This window comes from Peromyscus maniculatus, chromosome 11 (genome assembly GCF_049852395.1).
Source record: "Peromyscus maniculatus bairdii isolate BWxNUB_F1_BW_parent chromosome 11, HU_Pman_BW_mat_3.1, whole genome shotgun sequence".
Lineage (NCBI taxonomy): Eukaryota > Metazoa > Chordata > Mammalia > Rodentia > Cricetidae > Peromyscus > Peromyscus maniculatus.
Genome location: NC_134862.1, coordinates 35,971,536 through 35,985,132, shown reverse-complemented (window position 1 = coordinate 35,985,132; position 13,597 = coordinate 35,971,536). Strand labels below are relative to the sequence as shown.

General features: G+C 43.7%; 1 protein-coding gene across 18 annotated transcripts in view; it reads left to right on the top strand.

Moving 5' to 3' along the window:
* The window catches only part of Nckap5 (NCK associated protein 5), a 934,454-nt gene that overhangs the window by 603,902 nt on the left and 316,955 nt on the right, over positions 1-13,597 (top strand). For all 18 annotated transcript variants that reach the window (XM_076547254.1, XM_076547253.1, XM_076547264.1 and 15 more), the window contains one exon: positions 8,506-8,655. In XM_076547254.1, the coding sequence (XP_076403369.1) occupies positions 8,506-8,655 (150 nt within the window). The remainder of the gene's footprint in view (positions 1-8,505; positions 8,656-13,597) is intronic.

Sequence of the window (13,597 nt, the reverse complement as noted above, 5' to 3'; positions counted from 1 at the left end):
AGGCGCTCTACCCACTAAGTCATCTTTCCAGCCCTCCACATGACTTTCTTCTGAAGCACCTGGAAACATCTGCCTGCTATGTACTGAAACTCCTGTGACATTTTGATGATCAGCCATTGTATTCCGTGGCATGCTTCACAAGAGCAGGGCCGTGTGTGTTTTACATCTCCGTGTCCCTGGCATTCTTTCCAGTGCTTGATTCATTCCTGCTCATCAAATATTGACCAGATAGATAGATGAGTTAATTTAACCATGAAGTCAGATGACCTCACAGAACGTTGGAGTCCTACTGTGTACCTGACTGAAGGTAGCTAATCACTTGAAAGTCAATAAACCGCATTTGAACATTTTAGCAAAGGGTGGCGTGATCATTTTCCTCCAGACATACATTAGAATTGTTTTGAGTCAGGGTCTCCTGTAGCTTGTGTTTGACCTTGTGCTATATGTGTGGCTGGGGATGACTTGGACCTCCTCCCGAGTGTTTGGATTACGGATGTGCACCACCACACTGGGCATTTCACAGGGTGGGGTTAGAATCCAGGGCTTCATGTATGCCAAATGGCAACTGTACCACCTGAGCCACACCCAGCCTCTCCTCCATATTTTTTAAGCCTTCTACTTCCTAGACAAAGCATCATCTGTCTGGTGTAGCTGGTGTAGAGCTGGGCTGCCTGCTCTCTGAACTAAATGAGCTCCCAGGACTATGATCCGTCTGAGTTAAGCTGAGGTGGCCCGGAGTTGTGTGTTGATTGATACTGTTTTACATAGGCCTGATGATGCAGACTGTTCAGAAGGAAAGACGAGCCTCCCTCACTGGTGAATCATTGCCTCGCTTACCACTTAGAGAAACAAACGGCTCTGAGGGAAGCTTTATGTACCGACAAGGCAGAATTTGATTTAAACCCTTCAGAGCTAACTGAGCCCCTAAATCTTTACCTTCAAGGGGACTGGCTCGTGTTTGTTGACGCAAACAAGATCATGGTTCCAGCCATATATGAAATATGTGGGGAGCAGGTATTGTGCAGCAGCTTCACTTCTGTCGGGTTCACTGCTGATTAAAGTCTATAACAATGAAGACAGGTCACCTCTGGAACCAGCTTTTCCTCCTCACGGTCTGTTATTCTCCAAGTGGCCCTGGCTTGCTTCTCTGGCTTGTGCCTTGGAGGCTAGTGAAATGATAATGCTTTGTCTGGGGCTACAGGTTTCAGACTTCCAGCTTGAGTTCTCAGCCACAGTTTCCCTGGGGTTCTCTTTGTGTCTGTCTTCCTATCTGTCTCCATCTCTGTCTCTGTTCCTCTGTGTCTCTCTGTCTCTCTCTCTCTCACCCTATCTATCTCACTGTCCCTCATGGTCTCTGTCTCTCTAGCTGTCTCTGTCTGTGGTTGTCTCTGTCTATCTCTATCTTCCTATCTTTCTTTATCTCCATTCTCTATCTTCTTGCCTCTATTTCTTCACCCCTGTCTGTTGTTCTGTTTGTCTATCTGTCTGTCTGTCACTCGGTTTCTCTCTCTTACCCCTTTCCTCTCCTCCCCTAGATCTTTAATTGGTGAAGAGACTAAAATTTCTGCTGTTATGTCTGATTTTGTGTTAGTTACACTTAGATAAAATGAAGATCCTTGATTTTTTTTAAATGTTGGCATGCTTTAATGAGTTTAAGATAAATTTAGAAGCTATCCAGACTCAAATGAACAGCTGTGGGCTGCAGAGGTTTGTCTGTTTGGTTTTGGTGCCTGTCCTGGATCTCGCTCTGTAGACCAGGCTGGCCTCAAACTCACAGAGATCTGCCTGGCTCTGCCACCTGAGTGCTGGCACTAAAGGTGTGTGCCACCACCGCACAGCTAGAAAATAGTTTTTATATGTGTAACATATGCATATATACATGTTTATATGTTAAAAGGAGATTTATTAGAGTAGCTTAGAGGCTATGGTCTAACTATTCCAATAATGGTTGTGTCCTGACAAGAAGGCTAAGAATTCCATAGTTTATCAATCCATGAAGCTGGGTTACTCAGCTTATTCCAGCAAAGAAATGCCTCAGTGGCAGGATAGATGAACTTTCCAGTGAGCGGGAGGGTAAGGAGGCAAAAAACAAAAGCTTCCTTTTTCTATGTCCTTTTATATAGGTTGGCAACAGTGTGAACCAGATTTAGGGTGGGTCTTCTCACCGCAAATGATCCAACCATGAAGATTCTTCACAGATGTGCCCAGCTGCTCAGGTTTTTGTTGATTCTAGACGTAGTCACGTTTACAGCCATGTTAGCCATCACAGTCCTCCTGTCTCCACCTCTAAGTTCTGGGATTCAAGACCAGCTTTGAGTCTTTGTTTTCTAAAGACCCAACTACACACTGATGATTAAAAATGCTAATGGGAAGCTGAGTGATGAAGAGATGTTTCTCAGGAAAGTCACCTTAGCACCCTCTTCTCTGCCCTGTGGAATGGCAGGGTCTCTTCTGTTTCCATCATTGCTACAGCCTTCTCTGGCACACACTGTCCCCTCTGGTTCTTCCAGAACTCCACATTCCCAGTCCTGGAGGAGACATCCGCTCACCCCTGCAATACCCTCCAGGCATCCTTTCTCGTTCCTGTCCTGGCTGATTTTGATTTCCCTCTCTCCTGTCGCTTTTTGCTGGGCCACAGACAATGTGGACACCGTAGCCACACTCAGGTTCCCTAACCACCTCCTCACTGGGAAGGGTAGAGGAGAAAGAGGCCGGGTTTCCTTTCTCTTGTCTTTGTTGTCACTGTTATTATATTGATAAACTGTCTTGAGTTGTTGAATTCTGGGGATTTTAACTTTGGAAGGGACAAGTAGTTCATCTGGAACTTTATATATGAGGAAAACTGAGATGCAAAATGCTTGAATGATTGGTCCAGCAAGGCTCTGTGTTTGGTTCATAAATACTACAGCATTATCAGTTCCACAATGAGATAATTTTGAGTTTGGTGTGAAGCTTGATATTGGATCCAGGTCTGATGGACCACCTATGATAGTCTGATCTACCATAGGAGATGCTTTTGGTAATCTCAGAGCTCACACCTTCCAGTATCCCTAACTGCCAGTCATTCCTATACAGTGGCTGCAACTGGTCTATCTGCTAACTATTCTAACTGCTGCCCCTTCTCCGCGGTATTTCCCATTGCAGCAGTTAGTATGGTACCTCCCCCTCCTGGCCTCCACTTCCTCTTTTTTCCAAGTAGAAGCAAGCTGAATCCATTTCCATAACTTACAAGGTTCTCCTTGGTCCATCCAGATCTCTTTATGATCTTGAGTGTGTGTGTGTGTGTGTGTGTGTGTGTGTGTGTGTGTGTGTGTGTGCATATGTGTGTGTGTACGCACATGTATATATAAGTGCATATATATACATATACATTTGTTGTGGAAGCTAGAAAACAACCTTGCCTACCATCCCTAAAGCCTCATCCACCTTGTTTGTTTTCTTTTTGTATGTTTTTGAGAAAGGATCTCTGAGTGGCCTGGAATTTACCAAGTCGTCCAGACTAGCTAGCCAGTTTCTATGTGTCCAGGGCTGGGATTACACGTGTTCGCTACCATGATTAGCTTTTGTTTTTCAGGTTTAACTATTAAATACTGGGGAGGTTTTTGTTGTTGTTGTTGTTGTTGTTGATGTGGTAGTGGTTTTAATTATTTGAGAATTCTATAGAGGATTTTAATGTTGATTGAAATCTCATTCCCCTCCAATCTGTCCCATATTCTTCCCACCACTTTTCTCTCCCAACTTCATATAATTGTCTTTATTTTTAGAGACCCACTGAGTGTACTTAGTGGCAACAGTATGGGCATGGGGGTAGGGCTAGCTGCTGGATCATGGACAGCCTCTCAGGAAACACATCCCTGAAGAAACTGACTCCTTCTCTCCTAGCAGCTATCAGTTATCAATAACTCTTGAGCTAGGGGTGGGATTCCGTGACTTCACCCCCTGTCCATGATGGGATTTCTCTGGCTTGATCTTGTGCAGCTCTTAGCCACACTGTCAGTCATGACCTCTGTGACTTTTGACATGGGTTCTGGAAGCCAATCAGACACAGTCTTCATGCTCGCACAGTAAGCGCTTCCCTTACTAAGCTGCACCCCGGCCCCTAGCTTGCCTTCTTGCTCGTCCTCCTCTTGCATCTTCTTGGTTGCAGCACAGAGACCCTCTCTCTCTTGCCCACAAAATATCCCCGCCTCTCAGCATTTGCTTCCATTTTCCTCCCGCTTGGACTGCCTTTTCCTGACTCTAGAGCCCCGCCGTTCTCATCATTTGCTGTCAGCTTCCCAGGTAGTTCCATTCTGATGTCACCAGATCTTATCCCAGATGGTCCCTAACTACACCCCTGTCCATCACAGTGGTTGGCTGTATTTAATTTTTCATAGCATTTGCCACTAACAACAGTTGTATTACCCAGGCATGTGGTTTGCCGTTTGTTATATTTCCCAACATCAACTGTAATTTCATTAATTGTAAGAACTCAGTTCTGTTTTTCCTGTCTCGAGCACCTGGATCAGCAAATGGTTTAGGGTGTTAAGAAACCTCTGTGTGCAGCAATGAACAGCGTTTGGACTCTTTCCAAGAGTCACTTTTGCTGTGGTTTGAATGTGAAATACATCTCCTGTCCATGTGCTCATGTGTTTAAACACTTGCTCCCTGATGGTGGCGCTGTTTGTGAGGGTTATGGGACTTTTAGGAGGTGGAGCCTTCCTAGTGGAACTAGGGCACTAGGGATGGACTTTAAGGTTATAGCCCAGTCTCACCTGCTGTTCACTCTGCTTCCTAAGTGGATACAATATGACCAACCAGCCTCCCGCTCCTGTGACATCATGTTTTTTAATTTTAGATTTTTTTTTGTTAGTAAGTTGACTATTTAAGATATCCCATGAAGCACAGTGCTGATGTGCACAGTGGCACTCATAAGTATAAAGAAAGCTGGAATGTGCCTTAATAAGGGAAGTAGTGATACTATATTTGGGCATAAGATATATTCTTGGGGACTGCTTCAATAGTAAACAGTCAAGAGGATATATTTTATAAAATCGTGCAGGAATCCAGGTGAGATATTAATTGGCTGGTGGAATTGTTGTTGTGAAATTCAGCACATGATAATTGAGTGTTCACGAGAACGTTGTGGAGTACAGCTACTGTGAAGGATGAGAATTGCTACCTGTGCGTATGTGCCTGATGACAGTCTTATTTGGGGGGAAAAATCAAGACTTACTGAACATAAGTAGACCAAGATCATTTACTGAGCTGCGTAGGTAGGACTGGAATATGCCTGTCACATATTCTAAGGTTGCTTGGTGTTTTACCTCCCATACCAAAGTTTTTTCTTTGTTTTAATTAACTGTAAAGTCCTAACAGGATGTGCGTGCATGCGCATGACTGCATGAGTGCATGTGTGTGTTCTACAGGACACATAGAGATGTCAGAGGATAACTTACGAGAGCTGGTTCTCTCCTTCAACCATGTGGGTCCTGGAGATTGAACTCAGGTGGCCAGGCTTGGTGGCAAGATCCTTTACCTGCTGAGCCGTCTCCCTGGCCCATGATGCCCAATCTTAAAAGAGAAGCACAGGGATCTTTTTAGCTCCAGAGTTGAGCTGGTGGCAAAGTGAACCCATTTCTGTGCCTTACCGTGAATTTGGAAGTCTGGCCAGTAGTGAAGCATTAGAGTCACGGCTGTGCAAGAGCTTAGACCCCTGACTTTGTTCCTTCTCTGTATGCAATTTAAACAGCCCTAGTGCTTATCTGAGCAGAATTCACACCTGCTGTGGAAGTGGACACATCTGTACACTATATCTAACCATCTAACCATCATTGGTGTGTGTGTGTGTGTGTGTGTGTGTGTGTGTGTGTGTGTGTGCATGTACGTGAGCATATTGATTCATGTACAGTATTCATGTTTGTTGAGGACAATCTCACATCTCATTCCTCAGATATGAGGAATTGGGCTTTTATTTTGTTTTGTTTATAACTATAGAAACAACCACTTATTATTTGGCTTGCCAATGCTTCTTCCCCAGCACTGGGATCCCAGGTGCCACCATCCTTTTTCTGTGTGAGTCTAGGAATGGAACTTAGGTACTTGTGTTTGCAAGGCAAACATTTTATGGACTGAGTCATCTCCCTAGCCAAGCACCATCACCTTCATAATCCACTGTGTATTCATTAAATGCAGAGATCACAGCTAAAATCATATTCAGAAATCTCCACAAAACAAATGAACGTGAGTCACCCTACTAAATAAGTGTTTTATATTCATGGATGTCATACACATAGACGTATATACCTTACATGCATATGTACTATAAGATACTTTTTACATGCTTCATAGTGCATTTTCAAAGTTATGTTAAAGTATAATGGGTCCTTCAGAGCACCTTGGTGAATGTAGTTTGAGAACTTGTGCCTTCTAAATAGACAAAATGAGTCCCTTAAAGGCGGAGGTTATTGTGTTTTGCTTTTACATTTACAGATGATCTTAATTTAGTAACAAATATGAAGAAGTCTGTCAGAATGGGTAATCCACTTTAGGTCAGGTGGTTGGCCATCCGCTGTATCAGAGCCAAGTTGACCGCAGTGTGTGTCGGGAAATAAAGAGTGTTACAGGACAACGTCACCTGGTGTGCGATGCAAGGGCCCTGGTCAGAACACAACACATGGAATATGGTTCATGTGGTATCCTCTTTTTTATCCTTTGGTATAATTGTGTGTCATGCATGTCCTTGTGTTCATATGTGTAAGTACAGAGGAACCTGGGGGGAGGGGAGGACACCTTGGGATGTTGGATCTCACCTTTCACCTTGTTTGGGATAGGATCTCTTGTTTAGCCCTGTGTATGCCAGGCTAGGTGGCCTGCATGCTTCCCTGGATTCTCCTGTCTCTGCCTCCTGTCTCATTGTAGGAATGCTGGGGATATGAACCCATACGATTGTTTCTAAAGATCTGCCTTTAACATGGTTTATGGGGATCAGAACTCGGGTCCTCGCACTTGGGCAGCAAGCACTTTTACCCACTCAGCCACCTCTGTCGCCCATTGTATGATAGTCTCTTGATGTTTATTTTTTCCCTTGAAAACAAGAGCTAAGCGAGAGTCTCAAATTAACACGTCTCAGCTTCCAAAAAGCTGTCAGAGACAAGGTTGAGTGTGGAGCTTCCAACAGGGAGGCAAGACAAGACAACAACATTTTATGTCTGCCTCAAGGCTGTACAACAAAACCTGAAGTGTTAGAGGAGGAACACAAGGGTCCTTGGAAATGAGGTTATTCGTGGCTGGAGTAACTATTTGGTTTGAGCATAGAGTTCCACCTGGCTGGAGAGAGAGCTCAGCACTGCATGCACTTGCTCTGCAGACATAAAAACTCAAGTTCATATTCCAAGAACCTATATAAATGCAACATAGACATGCAGGTCTGCCTGTAATTGCAGCCTTGAAAGGCGGAGACAGGAGCCCCCCAGATCAAGCTGGTTCTAGAGAGGAGTTAGATGGATAACTTATGGTTCTGCCTGAGAGACACTGACTCAGTGAATAAGGTAGAGGAGTGATACAGAATGTTCCCATCATCAACCTTGGTCCTCCACATATATGCATACCACACGTACGCTTCTGCGTATGTATATATACATGTATATCACACACATAAAAATGAAATAAAAAATCTGAAATAAATCATTTCAGTATTTATGATGTTTATTTTTCCTTGAATCAATTAATTAGTTGTATGTCCATTGAGTTCCATGATCCTCTTTGCCTTTCACAAGTGAGGGCATCAAGATGGGTATGTTTTTCTCAGTTTAAAGCATAGCTATATTGTATGGTATTGATACAAATTGATTAACCACACAATTGTGTCTGAAGCTTGACTGGCTCTGTGGCTTCTCCGACTGGGTGGGCAACATGCATTTTCAGTTATGGTGGCCCAGGGACTTTACCTTATTAGAGTCAAGGGGAGAAAAAAACAACAACAACAAAACAGAAAACGTCTGATTCAGGGCTACAGTTAATAAAGTACTTGACATGCAAGCATGCTAACCTGAGTTCAGCCCACAGAACTCATGTAAAATGTGCAGGATGGTGGTGTGTTTATAATCCCAGCACCGGGGAGGTAGGGACAGACAGATCCTTGGGACAGAGCTTGCTGTTAGCTAGCCTTGCTTACTTGCTGTGTTCTATACTGATAAGAGCCCTCTCTTTAAAAAAAAAACAAAGTGGTGGCATTTAAGGATTATCCCCATGAGTGATCTCTGGCCTCCTTCTTGCATACACACACATGTGCATGTGTACACACGTGTGGACCCTTGCACGTGCACATATGCCCACACACAAAACACAAAGCTTCTGTACTCACTAACATCAACACCATTCATCTTGTTTTACAAAAGCTTCTCTACCTCAGCCCTGGAAAGGGCCCTGAAGCCATAGAGTCAAATCCAGACGTCTCCACTTTAGACTTTTGCTATGTTCCCAGCTGTAGATTACTGAAAACGGGAATTTTCTTTTGGGCTGCAGGAAAGAGTGCCTGAGGAAGAGAGAAAACACCATGAAGCACTGGGTGACCTCCATGCAGCAGTGGATGAAGACTCAAGAAGTGAGATCAGCAGTGCGGAGGAGGGAAAAGAAAACACCAGGCTGCTCTTAAAGAGACTGAAGGCTCTGGAGGTAAGACATCCAACTGTTCACACCCTGAGAGAAAAACCTGCTGGTGCTGGTACCGATTGTGAGTCCAAGTTCCTTTCTTAGTTCTCTCCGACAGGTGACTATATCCATTAGGATCACTTTCTCAACAATGGACACAGTTCAATTCACTGCACTAGAAGGGCCTTGACTCAGAAAGTCCAGCTGCATGGCCTTCAAAAGAGAAAACAGCACCTCAGCTCTCTTCCAAATCCTAGGCTCTGAAATTGCGAGCACTTTAGGCAGGGACTGTGGAACGCTTAACTTTCTTTTCCCAATGCCTCATAAAATGGAAGCATGGGTGAATGAGTAAACAAATGATCCAATAGCATGTAAAATAACTGTGAAAGTTGTGTATGTGTTTAGATACAAATTTTTCTAGTATTTTTGGTAAACCCATTTTATTAAGAAAACAGGCATGTGTAGACATCAGCATGTAAGGTACATGCAGGGGGAGAATCAACACCAAGCTGTGGGGTCTTTGGAGGAGATCTGGATGCACCCCAACTCTCCAACACACAGTCTGAAGGTACCAGATGCTCTATAACGTAGAGGCATTTTTGTCACTTTTAAGGGGTCACTCCTCAGTTTTCCTACCCGCCTTCAGAGAACATTTTGCTTATGCGTTCTTGTTTAAGGTATTTGAGACTTAAGTGGAGATATTTGAGGTATTTGAGACTTAAGTGACGGTGTTAACTTGATCCATCCCAGAGGATCATTTGGAAAGAGAGTCTAAATGAAGAGTTGTCCACATTTGTTTGGAATTGGGCATGTCTGTGGGAGATTGTTCTGATTGCCTCAGTTGATCTGGAAAGACCCAGCCCACTATGAGTGGCACCATTCCCAAGATAGGAGAGAGAGAGCTGAGTACAGGGCATACATACATTCTGTCTCTGCTCTTGACTCTGGATGTGACTAGATGCTCCATGTCTCATTCACTGTGATGCTCCCACATTTATGGAACATAATCTGGAACTGTAAGTTGTAAATCCTTTCTTTCCTAAATTTTGTTCTCTCTCTACATTTCCTAAATGTAGCTCAGTTGGTGATATGCTTGCCTGTCATGGTGGAAGCTCTGAGTTCCCTCCTCAGCATTGCATTCAATTGGACATGGTGGTATAGACCTGAAATTTCAGTGCCCAAGAGTTGAGGCAGGAGTATCAGGAATTCAGGATCATCTTTGATTACAAAATAAATTCCAGGATGACCTGGGGTATATGAGAATCTGTCACAAAACAAAACAAAAACAAAGGAACAATGATAAATGCATAGTCATACTGTAGGGCCCATAAAATCTGGAATACTTTCATAGTATCCAGAACCAGGATGAGAAGCATGTGGCTTACTCTCTGCCTGCTGTCCACATCCCTGCCTCTGATCTCTGGCATCCTTTATAGAGAGCACTGCCCTTTAGATTCTGATTTCCTTAATGCAATGGGCATTTGAGCCAGATTCTCAGGAATTTGTTTGAATCCCTGCTCTCTATTTTATGATTTAAAAATCTTCAGAGTCACCTAATCTCTTTCTGTTTTTCTTTCCTCACTTGTAAAAGGAAGGCAATAATAGTGCACAACCTTACCAAAAAAGCAGTGGAGATTAAACTGCTTATTATTTCTACAATCCACTTATACTTGATCCCATCTGTGTTTCAGTTCCATGTGACAAAAAAAATGCCCTGGAAAAAAAAAGCAACTAACGGGGTTCATTTCAGCATACAGCCCCCAGAATCAGCTCAACATTGCAGGTTAGTCAGAACAGGAACTTTGATCAGCTAGTCACATCACATCCACCTTCAAGAGCAGAGAGAAAGGAATGCATGCTTAATCACTTGCTTCCTTGCTTGTGCCCAGGTATTTCTTTACTTGGATACAGTCCAAGAGCCCAGACCAGGGAATGGTGATGCCCAACGTGGGCTGAGTCTTCCCACCTCAGTTAACATTAGTAATGAAGACAATCCTCATATACATGCCCACGGGCCAACTCAATCCAGATAATTCCTCACTGAGACACTTCCCAGGGAATTCTAGGTTGTGTCATGTTGACACGTAAAGCTAACCATCATACGAGTGATCTGTTCCAAGGTTGTTGCCTATTCATTAGACACATGCTTACTGTTTATCTGAATAGGATAACTAATACAAAACTATGATTAAAATGACTTGGGTACTTCACACAGACAGTCCTGAAAACAGATGGCTGGGCACATATGTGAGAGCCCAAGCAGAAGAGCCATTGACTAGGGAAACATCTGGATCCCCTGGAGGAGGGGGCGGGCATTACATCTGTGCCTCCAAGGGCTCTCATACTTTGACAGGATTTTAAGTACACTTAGGAAACATTCTTGGGGGAAGGGAGGATTCCATTCAAGAGTGTTAAGAAACCCCATAATGAACTAGATTGAACAGGAATGAGTTGATATTACATGTACTTCAGTTGTTAGTTCTTACTTAATGATTACAGTGAAATTGTTCTCAGTTCATCTCATTGTCAGAGAGAACTTTGTGAAGGACGTTTTATTTAATCAAGCTAAGAGGTATTTAAAATGTCTTTGGCATCAAATGTTCTTAAACTTCAGGGTATATACATATTTATATATTTTCCCCTTCCAAGACACCATTACATATTGGGCAACAACTCTTTCTTCCAATAGTATTCGGATGCAATAACTAATGTCTTGGAGTGCCATTAATCCCCATAGTTTCAGTTCACAATGTATTTTATTTCCTGAATTGAATTGCTGCAGTTGAAGAGTAATTGTTTATTTTTAAGTTCTTTCTTTCCTAGTTGTTTAACTCACTACTTACTCCTTGATCTCACTACCTTATTTTTGATGGTTCTGTGATTTTATTAAAACGTCTTTATTTTATGTGTGCAGGTACACATGAGCAGCGCATGGGTTTAGGTCAGAGGACAGCCTGTGGGAATGGGTTCTCCCCTTTCTCCACGTTGGTTCTGGGAACTGAATTCAGATTGTCAGTCTTGGCAGCAAGAACTCTTACCCACTGATCCATCTCACTGCCCCCCATGATCTTGTTAATGGTATGAATTTAGGGGAGCAGGTTTGAGCTAGGGTGTTAAGTAGTCCAGCTTTGTAATTTCTCTAGGGCTCCTGTGATCTCTTCATGCTCTTGCCTCCACCTGCTGAAAGCTAGCATTGCTGGTATGCATCATGTCCAGGTCTGTGACGTTATTAATTTCCATGTAATTGGGTTTTATATAAATTTTATATACTACAGAATTTTAAATTTTATTTCATATACTATATGTACTGACTCATTTGCATAGGTTAAAAATGTTGTAGTTAAATAAACAGCTCATTTTTCTAGAGCTGGACACAGATACCCATGTAGACTGCAGCATTTTAACAAAACCCTCCTTGGGGAACCTGCAGGGAAATCTTCCTGAAGGAATCTAATAGATGCGTTGGCAATATTGGGTATTATGCTGCAAAACTTAGAACAGCAAAGAATGTTTTCTACCAGTGTGTTTTTCAAGCAACCGTATGTGTGTACTCTAATGTCCAGCTCTAATGTGATAGAAAGCAGAGGTGATAGGAAGCAGACTGTCCTGGGCCAGTGAGATGGCTCAGAGGACATAGATGTCTGCTAGCAAGTGTGAGGATCTGAGTTCTATCCCGGGAACCCACATGACAGAAGGAAAGACAGATCTCTTCAGGTTGTCCTCTGACTTCACATGAGTGTCATGATACAGACAAGACCACACATGCACACACACACACACACACACACACACACACACACACACACACACACAGTTTTAAAAAAAGGGAAAAATGACACCAGGGTCTCCACACAAGTCCCAAGGAGTTGTGAAGAAGACTCAGAATCTACTGCTATGGAGAAGAAACTCCAACCCTCTCAGACCCTCTGGCCCCACTGGGTTGTGGAATTTTTGCATTGGCTCCTGACACATGCTAGAGAGACTGACTGTTTTATATCTGTGTCCCAGAGCTACAAGGGCAAACAAGAGCCACATGCACATCATGCCTCTTAGTGTTTGGGTAAGCAGATGTGAGTCTGTGACTTAAGAGTTTGGGATTCCAAGGCTGCCATTTCAAGGACTGACGCCTGCCTGCCTGCTTGCCTGCCTTTACTACTGGTGTGTGTGTGTGTGTGTGTGTGTGTGTGTGTGTGTGTGTGTGTGTGTAAGTGTGTGTGTGAGGCCAAAGTTGGATGCCTTTTTTGATCCACCTTAGTTTTTGAGACAGGCCATCTCACTGAACCTAGAGCTCATCAATTCAGCTGATCTGGCTGGCCAGCAACGACTCCTGTCTCCACCTTCCCAGCACTGGGATTCCAGATGTGAGGCTCCACGTTGGGATATTTTATATAGATTGTAGGTGAAGGGGTTATGAGGTCCATGCTCGTGGCTGGCTGTGGTTATGGCAGCTGGTATGCAGTGCTAGTGGCTGGCGCTAGATGCTGCAGTGGCGGAAGAATCATGAGCCATGGTTACCTTTTTAGAGCTTTATTAGGAGGAGGAGGAGGAGGAGGAGGAGGAGGAGAGAGAGAGAGAGAGAGAGAGAGAGAGAGAGAGAGAGAGAGAGAGAGAGAGAGAGAGAGAGAGATTGTGTAGAGGACAGAGAGAATATGGAAAGAGAGGGCCTGTGGGGAGGGCCCTAGGCTGGGATGCCGTTGTAGGCTGATGACGTAATAAGGACAGACTCCTTCCAGCAGGTACTGAACTCATGTCTTCATGGCGTAGCAAGCACTTTACCGATAGAGCCATCTCTCAGGCCAAATGACTGCTTTCTTTACTTGGAGAGAAACTCACCAAAACTTCTAAATCATGCTGTGGGACCACTCTTGTGGGTGGATTGCCTCCTCAATCCTACTCTGTGGCACTGATTCCAGGATCCTTTTCAGCTTACCCTCTGGATTCCCTTGGCTTCTTCTGGGCTCTAGAT